Source organism: Choloepus didactylus, chromosome 3 (assembly GCF_015220235.1).
Source record: "Choloepus didactylus isolate mChoDid1 chromosome 3, mChoDid1.pri, whole genome shotgun sequence".
In the NCBI taxonomy this organism is placed as follows: Eukaryota; Metazoa; Chordata; class Mammalia; order Pilosa; family Megalonychidae; genus Choloepus; species Choloepus didactylus.
The window spans coordinates 191,197,890-191,217,444 of record NC_051309.1 but is presented as its reverse complement, the minus strand read 5'-3'; the positions used below and the strand labels follow the sequence as shown (position 1 = coordinate 191,217,444).

Genomic DNA, 19,555 nt, shown 5'->3' with positions numbered 1-19,555 from the left:
ATGTATTAGCCTGAACACTAATAACCAATCAACTTATCTGCTCAACATGGTAAATTATAAAAGCATTTATCTCAATAAATTGCTTAAAAGAAAAGTTCTTAAAAGAAAATGATAATGCCAGGAAAATAGATGCACAATACTTTTCCTGTATCTTAAATATTATTGTTATTCATGGTTTTATTTGGAAGGGTCTGTAATGTGAACAATGCAGCATCTAGTTTATATTTGATGAGTATACTTACTATGAGTTATTTTATTCGGTTTTAATTTTTATTTAGTGATAAACAAAAAATAGAGATGGTGAAATTTGCCAAGGGAGACTGACACAGAAAATAGAGGTAGAGATCAAGGAACGCATTAAAATAAAACCTGACCTACTTTGACATAAAATCCTAAATATTTGACAGCATTTTTCTACCAGTAAAATACAGGGGGTTAAACTTAATGCCTCAGTGATGGCAGCCTTCATGAAATAAAAGTGTTTCTCAACCCCAAAGAATCCAGGCTCCTGCTTAGCTGATGTGGGGTTGATGATTTATAATAGCACTTACTGGTAAAGAGGAAGGAGTGAAACTTTAGATGGACACTTGGTCGTGACTAAGGCGGGTTTTATTTTTGATTCTGAAGCACTGAGGTGGAAGCCGGTGCAGTGACTCAAAGCACTGTGACGGCCCAGCTGTCCCCGGGGCACGCCTCTCCAGTGTGTGGTCACACATCACCAAGCCGGAGGGGAGAATGACTGGGGGGTGATCGGCATGTAATTACCTAAATGGTACAATCTCATCTCCAGTGAAAGAGAGGAACACTCAGTTGGAGTGTTTACCCTCCATACTTTGAAGTTAATGTCAGTACATGTGAAATCACACACTGGGTCTGATTCATGGCTGCTCGGTCTAGGATTCTGCCTCTGATTACAAAACCAATGGCCATTTTCAGAAAGAGCTTGGAAATTGCTTTCTACTATATCAACCTAATTGATGTTTCTGGAAACCACTCAGCCAATGGCAAAAAAAGAAACCTGATTTGTTTGACACATTTCTTTTACAGCAACATCTCCCTTGTCTCAGGAAAGTTTCATGTAAATTGTCCAAATGATAAGATACACAGCAAAAAATGTGTACACTAAGGCAATGTAAGTGCGTGCTTACAAATGTGACCAGTCATTGATATGGTCCTGTATTCCAAGAAGAGCCACTTCTATTTTGTGATGAGATATTTTTGTTCCTGGAATAGATATTTCTTTTAAAATAACTTTATTGTTATTTGTTACTTTGGAAATTCTCAGAAGATTTGGGAAGCAGTACCACACTTAAGAGGCCCTGAACGTGGTCAGCTAGACTTATAAATAAGCTACCTGTATAATATGTCATTTTGAATTTTGGCATATTATTTTTGGCTTAATTGCCAAAATATTGCCATACTGCATTATTTTTCTTAAGAATTGATGCTATTTCTCTTTTAAAATGTAGCTTGTCTAATGATTCCAATATAAACACTTGCAATTCATTCACAAAATAAATCAGAAGGGGTTAACAAAGGTTTTGGCCTAAAAAGCACATTGTTTTTGCTTGATTTTGGACAGTATGAATGAAACACTTATGTTTACTTGATAATTCTTCTGGTATGCCACCTCCTTCAGGAAGCCTTTTCAGGATTCGATTCTTCCTCTTTGTGCTCCCAGGCTTCTCTGTCCCTGCTTATATTCTATTTATGTATCTACTTATATATCTATATATACATATATATTTATCTGATTCCTTGCCTGATTCCTCCTCTAGACTTGATATCCTTGTGTCAGGAACCATTACATTCATCTATGCAACCCCTGCTTCTAGCAAAATGGCTGACACACAGTAGGTGCTTTAAAAGCATTACTGGATGAATGCACAGCCCTAAAGTTATTACTCTAAGGCTTTCTAATCTAACCACGTGTAGACAAATCAGTTATTTCTGACAACAGTGAAAGCAACGTAATTGGCTAGTTTGATGAGTAGTCATCAGGTCATTGACGATTTGGTAACCTAGCTCCTGGTCCACAAATAGTACCATTTAAAAGGCTTGAATTGATTGGCTTAATTTTACCTTGATATTATGTGTACCATTTGCATTAACAACAGGGACCGGATCCCAAAGTCTTCAAATTGTTCTTGATGATTAGATACCAAAAAGGAAATCGTTTTGGATAAATTTCAATATCTGGAATTCAAAATCCAGAGCAGGGAGGCGGGGTGTCATTTTAAACTGAGAATGGAAAGTCAGGAGTCTCATAAATGGGATGCATGATGCAATTGCTTCCGTGGAATATTGTCAGACCAATAGGAGCTTGCAAAGAACTTGTACGGACAGTATAAATATTCTGAGCTGTAGGCATCATTACCAGCTGATATTTTCTTTCCTCAGGACCAGCTGTTCAGAGCATCCCGGACTAGAGCCAGGAGCATTTGAAACTTGGATCTAACTAAAAACTGCCGCACGTTCTTGTGCAGCGATGTCAGTGTTAGAAGAAAGCCGACCATTTGCCCAACAGTTATCCAATGTCTACTTTACAATACTTTCACTTTTCTGTTTTAAGCTTTTTGTGAAAATCAGCCTTGCCATCCTTAGTCATTTCTGCATTGTGAAGGGCAACCGCAAAGAAGCAGCAAGGATAGCAGCTGAATTTTATGGAGTAACCCAAGGACAAGGTATGTTTATGATAATATTCTCTTATTTCAAGTTGAGTTTAACTACCGTTTGATGCAGCATCCAAGAAAACATCACATGCTTTTCTTTATAGGCTGCTTCAAAGTAGATATTTTGTAAACCTCTCATTACGGAAAATATTTGTCAATTGACTCCGTGGTTTCGTGAAAGAGAAAGTTACTTTGCTGTGTAAATGTTTGGGTTAAGAACATCAAGGTTCCATTGCCAAATAGATTAATAGCATACTATCAAATATATTTTTTTCTATTAATAATCATTTAAAAACTTTAAACATTTCATTTGCCAAATCATAGTTTTAGAGTTAATTATTTATAGCACTTCAAATGTCCTTTAACATATATTGAATTATGACTTTTAAATCAAATCTCTAGTTACATGTAAAATACTTATTAAAAAATATTTGAAGGTTTCATTTGTTTCTCACAACTTTATTTTACTAAGATAAACCATTTGATTACAAAATAAAGAAGGGTGTGATAAAAATTAACACTTTATGACACATTTTCCCGATGCAATTGTTATGGCTCAATTTGTGAAAAAATAATTAAAAGAAGATAGGAATATGAATCCACAAACTTTGCATGTGTGCAGCCAAGTACATTCGTATTCTTTAGAAGAAACTGAAGTGTGAGACCAAGATGTGAAAACACTAAGTTTAGTCGTAGACTTAAAAGAATGTAAAACTATTTATGTTCTATTGAACCAATAATCTGTACAATAAAAATAATTCACATGGTAAACTTCAAAGTGATATTTTAATTTCTTATAGTCTTTTGATTAATTTTTGGTTTGGAAAGTAGCAGGCGTGCATGCACATTTTAGAGTGCAAAATACCTGTAAAGTAACTTAAATTTTCAGAATCAGAATTCACTATCACCCAATTAGAGAAGGTAGATTAAAAAAAATCAAGAGCACTTAGAGCAGAAAGCTTGCCTTCTTAAAATCTGTTTCTCTACATTTTATAGTTTGTGGTAGAATTCATTGTAAAATCTAGGTTACTTTGTAGATACATGGAAATTTGAGTGAAAGCTGAAAATCTCTTCTAGTGTGTGATGTGAATAATCAAGACACTTTTTCTTGAGGAAGATTGTTCTTATGTAAAATGAGGGATTTATTTACACATTCAAAGTGAGGAAAATCTAAAGCCAGCATGAAACTCTCACAGAGAGGATGAGATGCAGAGGTAATTGGTAGCACTTAATCCTTCACCCACTCACTCTGCTTTAGAACTGGTATAATCGTATTTAAATGTGACATATCACTAAGTGATGCAATTGAAAATAAAAAATCCAGCTGGTAAATGAAATGTTTTGTTTAGAAAACAGCAAACATAAGGATGCTAGATTTTAAAACATAACCATATTTCTAGATATGACTCAACATACAATCGTAAGGTGATAAATCTACTTTCATGGGCAGCTTATACTCATTACATCATAGGAAAGTCTTGTCTATGTATTATGAGAATTGCCTTACGTAAAATTATGAAATATTGGCTAAAAAGAAAGAGACACTTTTTGTGGGTTGAGAAGGGTTTTAGAGGAAGCTATCAAAGCTCCTTTTGGGCATATTTATAAGTAAAAAGAAACGATTGTGTCCTCTTTAGACTGATCTCTGTGGGCTTCTTCAGGGAAGTCATGGAAATTAAATGGCCTCCTCATTCCCATCTGTCTTACGAGGTCTTAAGATATATTAGAAGTCGACGGTTAGATCCCAAGAAGGAAAGGAAGAAAGAAATCAACGCTCACTAATAGAAAACATTTTTCCCGAGAATTTGAATAAGGGAACATATTTTAAAATTTGTCTTGGGTTGTTTACTGTTAGATCTACTTAACAAAATTCTCCCTTCCAATATCTTGCATTAATCTATATATTAAACAATAGACTTTATTATCAGAATTTCTATTCAGTGTAAGCCTAATTAGTCTCCAGTGTTATATTATCATTAGGAGGAGAATCATGTATCTTACAAACCCTTAATCTCCTACCTATGAGAGTTCATTCTTGTCCAGGAAATTATTACTTTCTCCATTTTAACATAGCTTTTCATTTTTTTTTTTTACTGCAAACTATTTTTTATTCTGTTTATATTTTATAATTAAGTAATCAGACTTAATTAGCTTTGTATAATCCAGCAATTTCTTCCTTCCTAGGGAAGATTCTCACCTTTGTTCCACTTTGAATTAGGTTTCTCATTCCTACTTTCAAAACTTAGCCAGGTTGTTCCCCCAACATTTCTGATATGGAGTTGCCAAATTCCATGAAATCTGAGACAATGTGTGTATTTTCATGCCTTTCATACTCACAGAAGACATTGTTGACAACATTCTGGATGTCCTTCTCATGAGCAGTAGTACTTTGGTATGAAATGAAAGGAACTGTTAATCTTGCTAGTTACTACTGCAAATCAGCTCGCTCAGTCAAATGCAGGGTAATTTTTTAAAGTACTTCCCATTCAGGCTTGAGACCGAGGTACGATTATACAACAAGAATGCGGAAAAGCTAAACAGTAGCTAAAATAGCTTAAGGTTATTTCCTTCTTGATCCCTTTGCTATTCCCATAAACTTGGCAAATCTATTTTTCATCTTTTGAACTGAAGACTTTTTATCAATTCCACCATTATATTGAAAGGACCTCTTCTTCTTTATGCTTTTCTATGTGACTACTTCCTATATCCTTCTGACTGTTAAATGTCCTGATTACAATCTCTGTTTATCAAAGGTCTAGTCTATTTTTAAGCTAGCACTATAGCTGACAGTGAGAAGAATAGGAGTTGTAAGGTGTTTTCAGCTGTAATATTAAACGGTGCAGAATACAAATCAGGATGTGGGGAAGTCCATTGCTTTGGTGACATGACTCCAAGGGCCAGAAGAAACCATGAACTACTAATATTCCAAGGACACTTCAAGAGGCAGTTCCTTCCTTCTATTAAGAGAAATATTTTTAAGGTCTGTCTTAAGCTTTGAAGAAAGTTCAGGAGTTTTCCCTACAAGTAGACAGGGCCAGCCCTAAGCACATTTTTTGAGCAACCCTAATATCAAGACATGAAAGATAACAGGATACAAGAAAGGCAAAATTTGTTGTTCCCACCCTTAAGTAGTCTATATTCTAATCAAGGAGATAGGCTACATACATATAAAAATTCTTTTCTGGATTACTAAGTACCAAATGAATCCAAAAAATGGAAGAGTCACTGATGGATTTGGATTTTCAGAGATATTTTTACAGAGGAGACATATCTTGAGTTGACCCCAGATATTAGCTGAGGCAAAAATATGGGGGTAAACATAGAATGTGGGGAGACAATAGATTCGGCTGGAGTAGAGGGCTCAGGTAGTGAAAAAATGATAATAATTGGGCCCAGATATGAGCGAATTTGAATGTAACTTAAACAATCTGACTTATTTTGAAGGCAGTAGGAGTGAGCAAGAGTTTTAGTTTGAGTGAAGATGGGAATAAGAGAAAATAAATGTATACTATGCATGCACGCACACATGTAAATATACACACAAACTAAATATATATATATACACACACACATATACACATACACATACTACACACATACACATATAACAAATATACCCATACAGATATACTCATATATACATATACATATATAACCATAATTTGATGTAGATTTATATAGTAGTAATCTTTGAATTGTACAATGGGAGAGGGATGAAGTAGGTAGACCAGTTGGTTGGTACACTGCCATAAATAGATGAGGTCTTAGACTAGTTGGTGGTATGTGGATAGAAAGGAAAGAACAAAAACAAAAAAGAGAAGAAAGGATGAATCTGAGGATGCCTTTAAATAGCACTGGCAGAAATAGTACATGTTACTTCAGGGTGACTGAGTGGCTCCCAGATTTAGACATTAACATTTCTAAAGGAAAACATGTCAATCAGAAGATGGATTGATTAGCCACAGAGGCCAAGTCTGCAGTTCCCAACCAAGACCACCTTTGGGATATGTACCCTTAGCTTCTTAGTGAATCTGGTGAGTTACCCATGTGTATCCAGTGTGAAATATCAAGATAAGTCAGGAACTAAAATTTGAATTTTACTATTGCATTTTATTTATTTAGCATATTCTCTTTGTACCAGTTTTGGATCACCAAGTAACCTTCTGATGGCCATTTGGCTCCCTATGTAGATCTGCCCACAAAAAGAGGATGTGCTGGCTTGCCTGCAGGAGTGTTTCCATCCATCTGACATTTACGGCTTTCATCAAAAATTAATGTATTTGCATCTTGATATCAATCTTCAGTGTCTTGTGCTCTGTGAGTTTAAATCCTGTGATAGGTGAATTTGCTCCAGCTTTGCTGATAGGTCAGGTTTCTGAACCTGTGCAGCCATGGACCATATTGTGGTCTATGGGGAATAACATCTAGGTCATGTCTCTCTGCAGTCATCTTTTCATATTTGAGACTTAATATAGAATAATCCTTCATCTGATAGGACATTTGTTCTTGTGATTTTATAAATTTGGTTTTATTCTTGTTATTAGGTATGTAATTATTTTTTATCAAGTCTATTTGTTGATGCTTCAAATAGGATACAATGTTAACGTACCATCACAAGTCAAATGGCAAAAGTACTTGTCATTTTGAGAAGAGTGTAACTTGGGTGGGAAAACATCTGGCATTTGATATGATAGGACAGGGGATCTGACATCTTGCTTTCTCCATGAGTAAAGTCCATTCTAGTTTTAAAAACAAGTTGGGAACTTAACTTTATAGCAGATGCCAGCAAACAGCAGCAATAAAATTAATTATACATGTTTCTGAGGAGCAAGTCGTTTCATGTGTTGTTGTTTTTCTTTTTGCTGCTGTGCTGACTATGCACCAACTTAGTTATGCTAGGAAAGTTTCTCAGAATTTCTGCAATGAAAAATTACAGGAAGCAAATTTGTAGAATGACTTCTTTGATGCTCTTCATTATATAAAGGTATAAAAATAACCCCAAAGGTGTGAGGGTTTTGGACACATTTACTCTATTTAAGTGAAACAACTTACATAAGAATAATTTTGAATTAAGAGAACTGCTCTTCTATGATGAAAGACCTGACTTTATAATCAAAAGTGCTACCAACATCTTTTTTAAAAGAGGATTTGCTTTTGCCCAAACTCTACTATTTTTTCGGAAGGCTAGCAAGCTTTTTTGAAAGAGACTATTATCAAACTGTGAATTAAACATGGAATCTAGGTACAAAGTTCCAAGTTTAGAAATGACTGTGTTAAATTCTAATGTATTAACGTCTTTCTATTTGTCTATATGTGAAGAAATGCATGGACTTTGGGAATCAAAGAACTTGAAATAGCTGGTAATGGTTTAGGGAATCAGTTATCCTAGGAATTTTCTTACACCTTTTTTGTTCCTCTGTTCCTTTAGTCATTCAATTATTTCTTCATTTATTACTTATAATGTTTATTATGTATTTTCTGTGTGATAGGTACTGTGCTGGGCATTAAGGATAAACTGCCAAACAAACCCTAGTCCCTTTCCTAAAAAGTGTGTAAAGTCTAATGAGAGACAGAGAGATAATCAAGTAATTAAAAACCATGATAAGTGCTATTTTACAGGGCTGAACAATGGGAGTAGAGGAGAGAGTAGAGAGAAAAGAATAATTCTACCTGGGATATGTCAGTTAAATAAAAGTTGTACTCACTGCATACATACACTTTCCCACAATCATGCATGTACACTTTTTCATGATGCTCAAGAATTCCCCAATTCCCTATTTTCACCCCTTATTAATGTTTTCACTTCTCTACCTGATTTTTATACCCCATATATCTCTTAGTTACATCTTTACCTTAAGATTCAGAGTTCGGCTTAAAAATTTACTTTTAGAAAGGGAACAGATAGGCTCATTGCTTATCTACTAAGCTTTTTGAAAAATTTTAAGTATTCTGGTGAAAAAGTTTCAAAATGAATTTTAAGAAGTGACACTGATATAGGCAACTCTATAAAATTTTTATATAATAAGGACAGTTAAAGAATGAAGGTCTTGACCTTCTGCTTTCCAGTTTACTATCTCTTCTGGAAAATGATTATTAAGTAAACTATTTTTCTTATTCATTGATATAACTGATAGTTTTAAATTTTATTAAGTTCAATAGATGTTTGCATATTAGTCTATTCCTGGCATAGGTTTCAGTGATTCAAATATTTATGCTACATGCTATATATCTTTACAACAGAGAGTATATGACTTGCTTTCTGGGTAAAAGGAGACTTGGGTAAGGGGAGACAAACAGTGTACACATGAAACAACAAATCAGCAAGCAATTAGAAGATTATAAAATGGGGCTGAATTGAAAACTCTCACATTCTGCAATTAATGTTCTTTATGGAAGTCAAGAAGGAAGAGATTGAAGGTAGCTGAAAGTATCATGCATTTCATAGAAAGGGGGGAACTTAAGATTTCAAAGACAAAACATATCTGGTTAGATACAAATGGAGACCAAACTAAGCTGAATATAAAGAATAAAAGAAAATTTTAGAATGTGGAACTAAACTTTGTAAGTAGTGATATCAGTGACAAGCCTGGTTCATCTGGAGCAAAAGTTGAAGTATACATGTAAGCTAAGGGTGCACATTGGGTGGTTGGTGCCAATGAGAGAAATAAAGACACATTCTCAAATCATATATCCAAAAGCCCCACTCTTATTAAGAGCTTTATAACAACTTTACTGGATTCAGCATGTTAAAAAGAATCATTCGTTAAGGATAGAAATAATTATCACCAAATTTTTTTTTTAATTTTGCTGTAATGATTTAATGTGTATTTTATGAGTTTTTGCTGTAATGATTTAATGTGTATTTTATGAATTGCATCTCAAAAAAGATAGAATACCTCCCAAACACTGACTCAGCCAAGCACATCCTCAGAGAGGCTGTATGGCAGTTTTGTGGATCCCTGTAACAACTGTAGCACACTGAGCCCTTTCTCTGCACTGGAGTGAAGAGAGGAAGATTATCCCCAGTGACAGATAATCCATCTCAACGACTGAAAGCACGAGGAGTATTTGGAATGCCTCTTACCCCTAAGCCACCCTCAAATCGTTTAATAGTTATTTTAAAAAACTTTGCTTACCATTGATGTAGAACTTTTGGCATTTCTTCTTTACCAGCTGCATAGTGCACAAGTCATCCATTCTTTCCAGCCTTCCCTCAGCAGTGCTACAAAGCAGACCATTTTTAGCCTGGAAATGCACAAAGAATATCAGGCCAGGGAGAGAGAGAGGCTTGAGGAAATTGTTAAATCGTTAGTGCTGAAAGAAACTTCCAGGTGGTCTGGTATTAAACAAATCTACTCCGTGAAATGTAGGTTGATGGCAAGCATATACTTCACTTTTTTTTTCTTAATCTTGTAATTCCCCATTGGAAATCAGAGGTGAGCATTTTAGAAATTTATCCTCTATGTAAATTTAGGAATTTTCTAGAAGAAACTCAGGGGCTGAGCTACCAGCGTGGTTGAGGGTACAGTGTTCCAATGGGCCCCATCATCTCTAAATAGAGCAAATCTATCTTCATGAATCTTAATGTTTGGCTTTAAGAGAAATCTTTCTTTAAAGAAAGGGTTAAATAATGTTTAAAAACTAAACTGTCCCAGTTTATTTAAAATGTTGGTTGTTACATGCATCTTTACAGAAACTAACCACTATATATTATGAGTTATATCTGAATATCCTTTCAACATTCTTTCCTAGGGACTAGAAGAACAGTAAATATTTTGGGCACGTCAGGAATGTGAATAACTTTCTGAAATGGCACAAAGGCATCCTTTCTCCATCAGGGCAGCTGAAGTTTCCATGTCATCATTGCCTATCAAGTAAAATAGAAACATTCGAAATACATATACTCTTTCAAGAAGGATTATGCTCTTAAACTATGGGCAGAGTACAAACAAATGGAAATTTAATACAGAAATGCCATCAATGTTTTTAAATAGATGCCCTGAATCACCTCATCTTTCAAGTATACAGCTAGGATTTAAATGAAAAATAAAAATGAGAAAGTTAAGGCCCATCCATTGAAAATCTGCTCTTTACCATCATAATGCTGCAAGATCTCATTAGTTGATTGAGTCAAGTGAGGCTGCCAAAGAGCTAAAGGAATCTATGTTTTTAAAGAGATCTCAACATACTACAATAGCGGTTAAATAATGACCATTTAAGAAAAGGTGACTTAGCGAGTGACTCAGCTCCTCAGTAACAAATAAACACGTCTTTGGTTAACCACTGAAGAGATTTATGAGCCATTTCTGTTTTCCAAACTCTATGTCATTCCCTGGTGGATTTGGAAAAGGAAAAATTGACAATTCCTTTAGATTTTATATGCACTGAATTACAGCTCTATTGAGTCTGGGAAAGAATGATACTTTTTCATAGTAACTTTCCAAGAACTGAAAGTAAAGGAACTAAGTGAAAATCTGAGCCTTCCTCTTTCTTCCCCCTCCTACAGTGTTGATGAAATTGCTCATCTAGTAAAATCTAGTAGAATAGCTAAATTTTATGGCTAATTAAAATCATTCAAAGAAAAGAACAACCTAAGACTGGTTTGTATCGAAGAGACTATCTCCTATATTGTGAATATTAGGTCCTAAAATAATGACTGCAAATTATCCAAACTCTGTAACTTTCTCAGCTGTGAAGACAGTTTAAATAAGTTCAATATTTAGGGCCCACTGAAACTAATGATAATAGTTTTAAAAAAACTATTTATGAAAGTTAATTGGAGTCAATGATTGAGATTTTTAGATTTATTTAAAGCTCAATTTTTTTTTAATCATCATTTTATTGAGATACATTCACATACCACGCAGTCATACAAAACAAATTGTACTTTCGATTGTTTACAGTACCATTACATAGTTGTACATTCATCACCTAAATCAATCCCTGACACCTTCATTAGCACACACACAAAAATAACAAGAATAATAATTAGAGTGAAAAAGAGCAATTGAAGTAAAAAAGAACACTGGGTACCTTTGTCTGTTTGTTTCCTTCCCCTATTTTTCTACTCATCCATCCATAAAGTAGACAAAGTGGAGTGTGGTCCTTATGGCTTTCCCAATCCCATTGTCACCCCTCATAAGCTACATTTTTATACATCTGTCTTCGAGATTCATGGGTTCTGGGTTGTAGTTTGATAGTTTCAGGTATCCACCACCAGCTACCCCAATTCTTTAGAACCTAAAAAGGGTTGTCTAAAGTGTGCATAAGAGTGCCCACCAGAGTGACCTCTCGGCTCGTTTTGGAATCTCTCTGCCACTGAAGCTTATTTCATTTCCTTTCACATCCCCCTTTTGGTCAAGAAGATGTTCTCCGTCCCACGATGCCAGGTCTACATTCCTCCCCGGGAGTCATATTCCACGTTGCCAGGGAGATTCACTCCCCTGGGTGTCTGATCCCACGTAGAGGGGAGGGCAGTGATTTCACCTTTCAAGTTGGCTTAGCCAGAGAGAGAGGGCCACATCTGATTAAAGCTCAATTTTTAACAAGCACACACAATTTACCACAAACCTGTGTCTATAGTACTATAATGAATGTTTTGATTATTGAAGAAATAAGATTTTTGAAAAACAAAGTATTTAACTGCCATGAAGAAAAAGAGGTTTGTAATTAACCTGGAGTCTCATGAGCCAAACATGATTCTGGCTGAATCCTTGAAGAGAGACTGACTTGTACCAAGATTTTGGGGAAAGTAGATCGTTCATAACTGCTGTTACTCTGGAGAAAGGAAATTACAATTTACTAGGTGAAAAAAATCACTTAATCCTTGAAATAACTGTCAACAGCATGGAGCAAAAACATTGCTTTGAATATTGAAGAAACTCAGAAAATATTTGTTGAATGAATAAGTAGGAGAAAATGGTGGTGAAAATCACACTGCATTTAGCATAGTGATTGAGCCAGACATCAATTGTTCTATCGTGGCCCAACACTGTCTAGCTGTGTGATTTTTGGAAAGTTGCTTAAAGTCTGCAGGCCTTACTGGGTGTCTTCATCAGTAACATGGAGATAATGATACCTACACCACATAGCAGTGTCTGGCATATAGTTAACACTCTAAATGTTAGCTCTTTATATTGTACCCTTAAAACTTTCAAAAACAGTAAAGAACTACCCACAATTTAATGGCACAGAGAATCATCAACCAGAAAAGAGAGTGAAATTACAATAAACGATTTGTGTTTAGCAAACAATGGCTACAAGCACATAATAATATTAAGACCTCTCTACTAAGTACATGATCTACTAAGCACCATGTTAGCTATTTATGTTACACTGTTTAAGAGCTCTAAGTGGTTAGTTTTATTTACATGTAAATTTATCAGTAATAAACCAAAGCTCAGAAAGGTTAAGTTGTCAAGCTTTTTCAGTTAGCAATTGAAGAACTAGAACTTAAACCCAGATACCATCTAAACTTGTACTTGTAATCTGTTGCCTCTTCTACATGGTTTTTCACACTGATTGAAGGATCCATAAGGTCTCTGCACCACCCAGTAATTTGTCTATTGGCCTTTTCCATAGAGAAGATAAATTATTAGAGAATTTCAGCTATTTAATTTTAGCTAAACTTAGCCCACACTTGGAAGTACGCCAAAATTACAATAAAAAATAAGCAGTTTGTTTTATGCATAGAGACTCAGGATATCCGCGTCATTCAGATACTCTCTCTTATAGGCTCCACAAAAGGTAGCAAGACATTCTGAGACATGACATAGGATTGGAGCAATGTAATGCAGAGAGTTCAGACCTGGATAGATGTTATGATGGGAGGGCTATTAAAGCTGGGAGTTTTAAAATTACTTGCAGGAAATTCTTCTGAGATCTTACTTTGTCAAAAAAAATTTTCTTAACAGAAATTCTACTGACCAAAACGTTTTCCTGGACAAACATGTCAATACTTGATCATGGCTGTACTGTAGAAAAACCTGGGTTTCTCTGTAAGAATATCATGATAAATCTGAATTTGAAAGACTTCAGTGCCATTTCTGGAATCCTCTGCTACGGCACATATACAGTACATTTCTGACCATTCTTTTAGAGTCTGTGCCATAGAAAGAGTTGCAGCTGCTTAATCTCCAACATGTCAAAGCACCGGATATGAACTTCCTCTGCCAAATCATCCTTCTTAAAAGCCTCTTGCCTTTTGATTTTCTTTCCTCTTAATCCCTGACAGCTGGAGGGGGAAGACAAAATAACAATGGCAACAACATCAGTAAAGAGCTGAGTCAGCTAGTTTGGGGATTTGGCTCTTTCCTTTATGCCCTCTTTTCAGCCAGCTGGTCTCTCCAGGAACTAGCCAAAACATAGTTTTTCACTAGAACATATTTTACAAAATGTTTTTATCATATGGGAAAAGAGAAAAATGAGCCATTTTGTTTTTTAATAAGAAGATTATATCTAGAAATAAGGATGCAGAATTATTTCATAGAAACATTGAAAAACCTAGACATCTGAACCATATTTTAAATTGTCTGGGGCTCTAGGTCCTCCAAGAGCTACTGCTTGCAGAAACACTTGCTCTTTTATCAAGCCATTGCAAGAGCTATCTAAAGGTGACTATGCCTCTTTTAGAAAATAATAAATCACAAAAATAATGATGTTTATCTTTCTTTTTCTATAATTGGGAAAGAAAGAGATGAGCAAAAACATTAGGACAATTAATGATTTTAGTTGTAAAAACTGAAGGGGCTTTATCTTCCTTCCTAGAGTATGTATGACTAGGTCTACATCTAAACCTCAATCAAGTAAAAAACCAACTTTGACTACTGAAAATTTGGCAGTAGTCAAGTTTGATGAAGGACAATGAACTTTCTCCAGGTAGAATTAAGCTATGAAAAAAGCATTGTCTAATAGTGTCTTCACAAACTGGAGGGTAGCATTTCTGAGTAGCACAGCAGTATATGACGACCCCTGAAATTATCAGAAGGTAGCTCAGTTGAGTCTGGTCTTTAATGGACTGTTAGGAAATAATGTTGATTGTGTGATATTGGCCATTTGTCCTCTGAGATGATAGAAATCCAGTTCCATGGGGTAATATCAGAATTGTAATATTCTAACAGAAATGTTATTTTTCAAAACAGCTAAATCTTAGGTGCTTTTAAATTTGTGTTTTTGAGGTACTCAAATTATATGTTTACAACCTGAAAAAATACCACAAAGATATTCCAGAATATGTTCATACTTGTGTTTTGTAAGTTGAGTATATACAGCTTTTAATAAATTATCCAATTTTTCTCATACCAGGTAAACTTGTTATTTAAAGAAATCCCTTTGTAAACAAGCAATCGATTCATTTTATAAATATAGGTTTTTCATATCCTGTATTTCTCTAAACCAAGCTTATCTATGTATTGCTTTTCCAGTAGCTATCAAGTGGCTAATATTGTAGGAGGAAGAAAAGATGAGAAATGAAAAAAAAAAAAATCCTCTTAAAAGTAAAATGAATTCCTCAAATTCCCTGTAAATGATTCAATGGGTGCTTTTAGTGACTTTTCTGTTCCCACACCTTGATTTAACTTACCTACACATTGTAATGATAAAACTTGATATTTTTACTCTATTTCACAAAGTCTTTCCATACATGCTATCCCTTTACATCCTCATAACTGTTCTATACATAAGTAAATGGTATTATACTTTTTTAGCAGTGAAGGATACAGAGGCTTTAAAATTTAGAGACTTGCTCAATTTAGAGGAAAGGCAAACCATGAGCCCCGGTCTTTTGATGTTGCTTCTGACACCACCATGCTGACCATTTGCAGGATTTTGGTTTTTTGATATACATTATTAAATGAACAGTGTCCTTTTCCAGAGTTCATCACTGTATCAGGTAAAGCCTATCTTTCAGGATCTTTGTGACAGTCCTGGTGAGACACAGAATTACTGAATCCTTCTTGTGCTGCTTTCTCCCCTTTCACATGCTATTCTAAGCAAATTAGACCTTGGCTACACTATTAAGGCTATCATTACTAGCTCTTAAGCCTCATGAAGATGGATTCTTTCATTCTCAGAGCTCTTAGTAAAATGCCTAGCACATAGCAGATAATAAATATTCAAAGAAGGAAGGAAAAAAAGAAGGAAAAGAGGGATGGACAAAGCAAGGGAAGTCAAACTTAAATAAGTACATGGATTTTATCACCAGCTTCAACACTGGGCTAAGCCTATTCTAACTGTGCCTCCCCCAAAATCCTGGACCCACGTACACTGAACAGATAGATGGTGACTGGGAGTGAATTCTCGAAGGTGAAATGAAGACAGAAAACCAATGCTGTCTAGAGATTAATCTATAAGTAATGCCCTCGCACTCCCTCTTCTTCATCTGGTTTGTTTTCCCTTTTCCATGATTCTCTTTAACCTCATAAAATTGGCATTATTCCCTCACCCCAAAATGAACTGAAATAACACAAAACCATTCACATGTTTCTTTTTAACTAGGATCAGTTAATGACTGTTAAATGAATTCAAATCTTTTTCTGTAATATTCTTCATATTCTTCATATAATATTAACTCAAAGATTGCTTGCCTTTCATAAGAATGGTACTTGTTCACCCTTTGATTTTCTCACTGAGTGAATTCATTTTTATTCTCAATATTTTTAACTTTCTGAGACAAACTTTAAATATTAAGTGTTTTTTTTTTCCTTTGTTTAACATTGAGTGCTTAACACGGCACATATGAACTTAGAATCAATATTTGAAAAATACTTCTGGACTTGAGTTCTTTGCCCTCCAAGCCACTCTGTTAATTTGTGTCCTTAATTCTTTAGTATCTGCATTAATTGGAAAATCTTGCTTTTGCGTATGTATGTAACTGGTTGATTCACATGTAGAAGCCGAAAGGTTTACAATGGGAGGAATGTTCTGTCTCCAGAGTTAGGAACTCACTTCTCCTTCATCAAAGCAACGAAAGGGAGAGAAAGCAGCAGCCCCCGCAGTGCTTAGGCCTCTTCCACAGATGTGTTTGGACAAGGGCAGATGTCTGCTGGACACCCAGAGCTCATCTGCTAGAGTGGATGTGCTGCTGCCTTGGCATATAAAGTTAGAGTTGAAGCCAACACACCGGGGACTCGGGGCTCTCTACTTTCTGCTCTCAATACTTTCTTCTGCACTTATGTTCAACATGGTAGAAACAAATGTCAGTCGCCCCTCTTTTCAATCTTCATGAAAAATATCAACATAAAATACTCTGACTGCTTCCAACCACCTAAACCCTCCATGAGCATGTGGCTGGCACTGATGAAACTATTTGTGGCTAGAGCTAGGGAGGCGAAGGATTATGTGTAAAATTGTTCTTACATTAAGTCCTTGTCCATGGTGCATATCAGATTTTCTTCCCAGCAGCTGTTGTCCTCAGGCTAGAGAACACAGGTTGCTGATTTCATTCCTTATATGGATTTGAGTGACTATTTTAAAGTTTGAAGTTGGCAGTGGGTAGAGATAAAATAGTATGTAAAATAAACAGGTAAAGAGAAGGAAAAGAAAAGGAAAGTGTCACGGTAAACACACAAGTCTTTCACATGTGCCAGGGCTATTCTAAACAAGTACCATACACACTCATTAAATTCTCACAAAAACCTAGTGATGTAGATTAGATCTGTTTTTGTGCTCCTTACTTGATAGTCACTGGTTTAGATTTGTTTGTAAAAGATGTTGGATAGTAGTAAATAGTATATTAGGAAGAGCAGAGGTTGAAGTAGGCAATCGCAGTCTCCATCTCGCTTTGCTAGTAACCTGCTGGGTGGCTTTGGGGAGGACACTTGCCATCTCTCAACCTCAGTTTCATTTCTCTATCTGCAAAATGAAAGAGTTAGACAAGATCAGTGATTTTTTAATCTTTCTTTTTTAAACCACTGACCTTTTATTTTATGAATATCTAGGAAGACAATTTGTAAAGCTGGTAGAATAGAAGCTGCACTTTTTGAAGACAGAGCCCCATCCTTTGCAGACATACTCTGAGGTAGCTCCGTTGAACTCACATGCTTTTTGAAGTCATTTATAAATCACTAAGTAAGTGATAATCTAAGGTCCACTTTAGTTCTGAAATACTGCTATTTCTTTAATGTTATGTGGACTATTGGTGAATCATTTTTGTGCCAGAGAAGCTTTTAGCACAGAGAACCCAAATCACTTTTTGTGAATTTATCACACCCAGGACCTCAGCCTCCCTATTCCAGAGCATGTAGAATGTCCTCTACTAAGCTATTCATCACAATTTGTCTTGAATCACCAAATAACGTATACTGAGGAATATCTTAGAACACTTCCTGTGATCTTGCAGACAGTAATTCACTTATTCACTTCCTTTCAAAGATCCCCTAAGGTTACTTGAAATACATTGTTGGCAGTTTTGATCCCCAGCTAGTCTGGAATACTGTCCCATAGCTGGGACCCCATATTTTTCTCCTCACCCTCTCCCCTGGGCACTCTATCCATATTAAGAGAAAGTTCCTAGATCCTTTTGAATGCTCTGTTTATTCCATAGAGGTGAATAGCAACTCTTCAGCCAAAATAGGGGAACTAAAGTCTCATGTTGCCTTCAAACATAAAGCAGATATTCAGTAGATTTAGGCAGTGGGTGCAGCTTGGAATAAAGAAGAACTGCTTTACTGGGGGTTACATTTTCTGATAACCTCCTCCTCCATGTTTAAGTCTTTTTGGCTCGGCTCTTTTTGTTAATTAGTTTTCTTAATCATAAAGTATACTTATCAGAAAAAATCAGTAGAGGCTAATAAAACCCTATTCATAGAATTTAATAAAAGACTGTGAAGCAGAAATCTGTATAATCACCATCCACATCAAGAAACAGAACATTCTTGGAATCCCAGAAGCCTTCCAAGTATCCCTGTTCAATCACAACACCCTTCCCTGCCCTCCAAAAGGAGGGTGATGACTTCTATAGAAATCATTTTTTTGCTTTTCTTTGCAGTTTTAGCACCTGTGAGTGCATTCCTAATTGATATAGTTTAGTTTAGCCTGATTTGGAACTTTATACAAATTGAATCATTCTCTAAATATTCTTTCATGTATTACTTTTTTCACTGAACAATGTGTTAGAAAAATTTATCACTATGTATCTGGAATTCAATCATTTTCAGTACTGTAAATTTCATTCCAATTTGGGGCAATTATTAATGATATTGCCATAAACACCTAGTACAAATAAGAGTGTATATTTCTAGGAGTGGCAATGTGTGTGTATCTGCTGTTTTTTAGATAGCATCACACTGTTTTCCAAAATGGTTGCTGCAAACTATAGTAAAGCTTTTATTTTTTTCCCATTGATTTTCAAATTTCTGTATTCTAAAAGTTAGAAAATGAAAAATTTTTAAAGAACTATTTCCAAATATCTTCCGTAGCTTGGCTTTTCATTTTTTATGGTTTTTCTTTTGATGAACCCAAGCTTGATTTCAAATAGTCAAATTTATATATCTTTTCCTTGTTGGTTAATATTTTAGTGTAATTTATCTTAAAAATCCTCTGTACTTCAAAGTAATGAAAAAAGTTTCCTGTATTCTTTTCTTAAAGCTTTCCTTTCTCATTAATCCACTTGGAGTTGATTTTTTGAATGGTGTAAGTGCATTTGTATCCAGATTGAGAGCCAATTATCTTTCTACATGAGGTGTTAGAAACCCCTCATAGATGCTATAACCTGTAGTCCTTGCAGTGCCCACTGTGTATCTATTCATGCATGGGTCAGTTTCTGGGCTCGCTTGCTAGTTATACCTCTCTGGATCTCTACCACACTATATTCGTTTCCATAGCTTTAGAATATGTCTTGTTATCTGGTAGAGCAAACCACACCCCACCTGGCTCTTTTTTTGGTA

At 35.4% G+C, this 19,555-nt stretch overlaps 1 protein-coding gene across 1 annotated transcript in view; it reads left to right on the top strand.

Annotated features, from left to right (window-relative positions):
- The first annotated feature begins 2,355 nt into the window (after positions 1-2,355).
- ASB5 (ankyrin repeat and SOCS box containing 5) overlaps positions 2,356-19,555 on the top strand; it is a 49,864-nt gene continuing 32,664 nt past the window's right edge. The window contains exon 1 of the mRNA XM_037829109.1: positions 2,356-2,684. Within this exon, the coding sequence (XP_037685037.1) occupies positions 2,489-2,684 (196 nt within the window). The 5' untranslated portion in view covers positions 2,356-2,488. The remainder of the gene's footprint in view (positions 2,685-19,555) is intronic.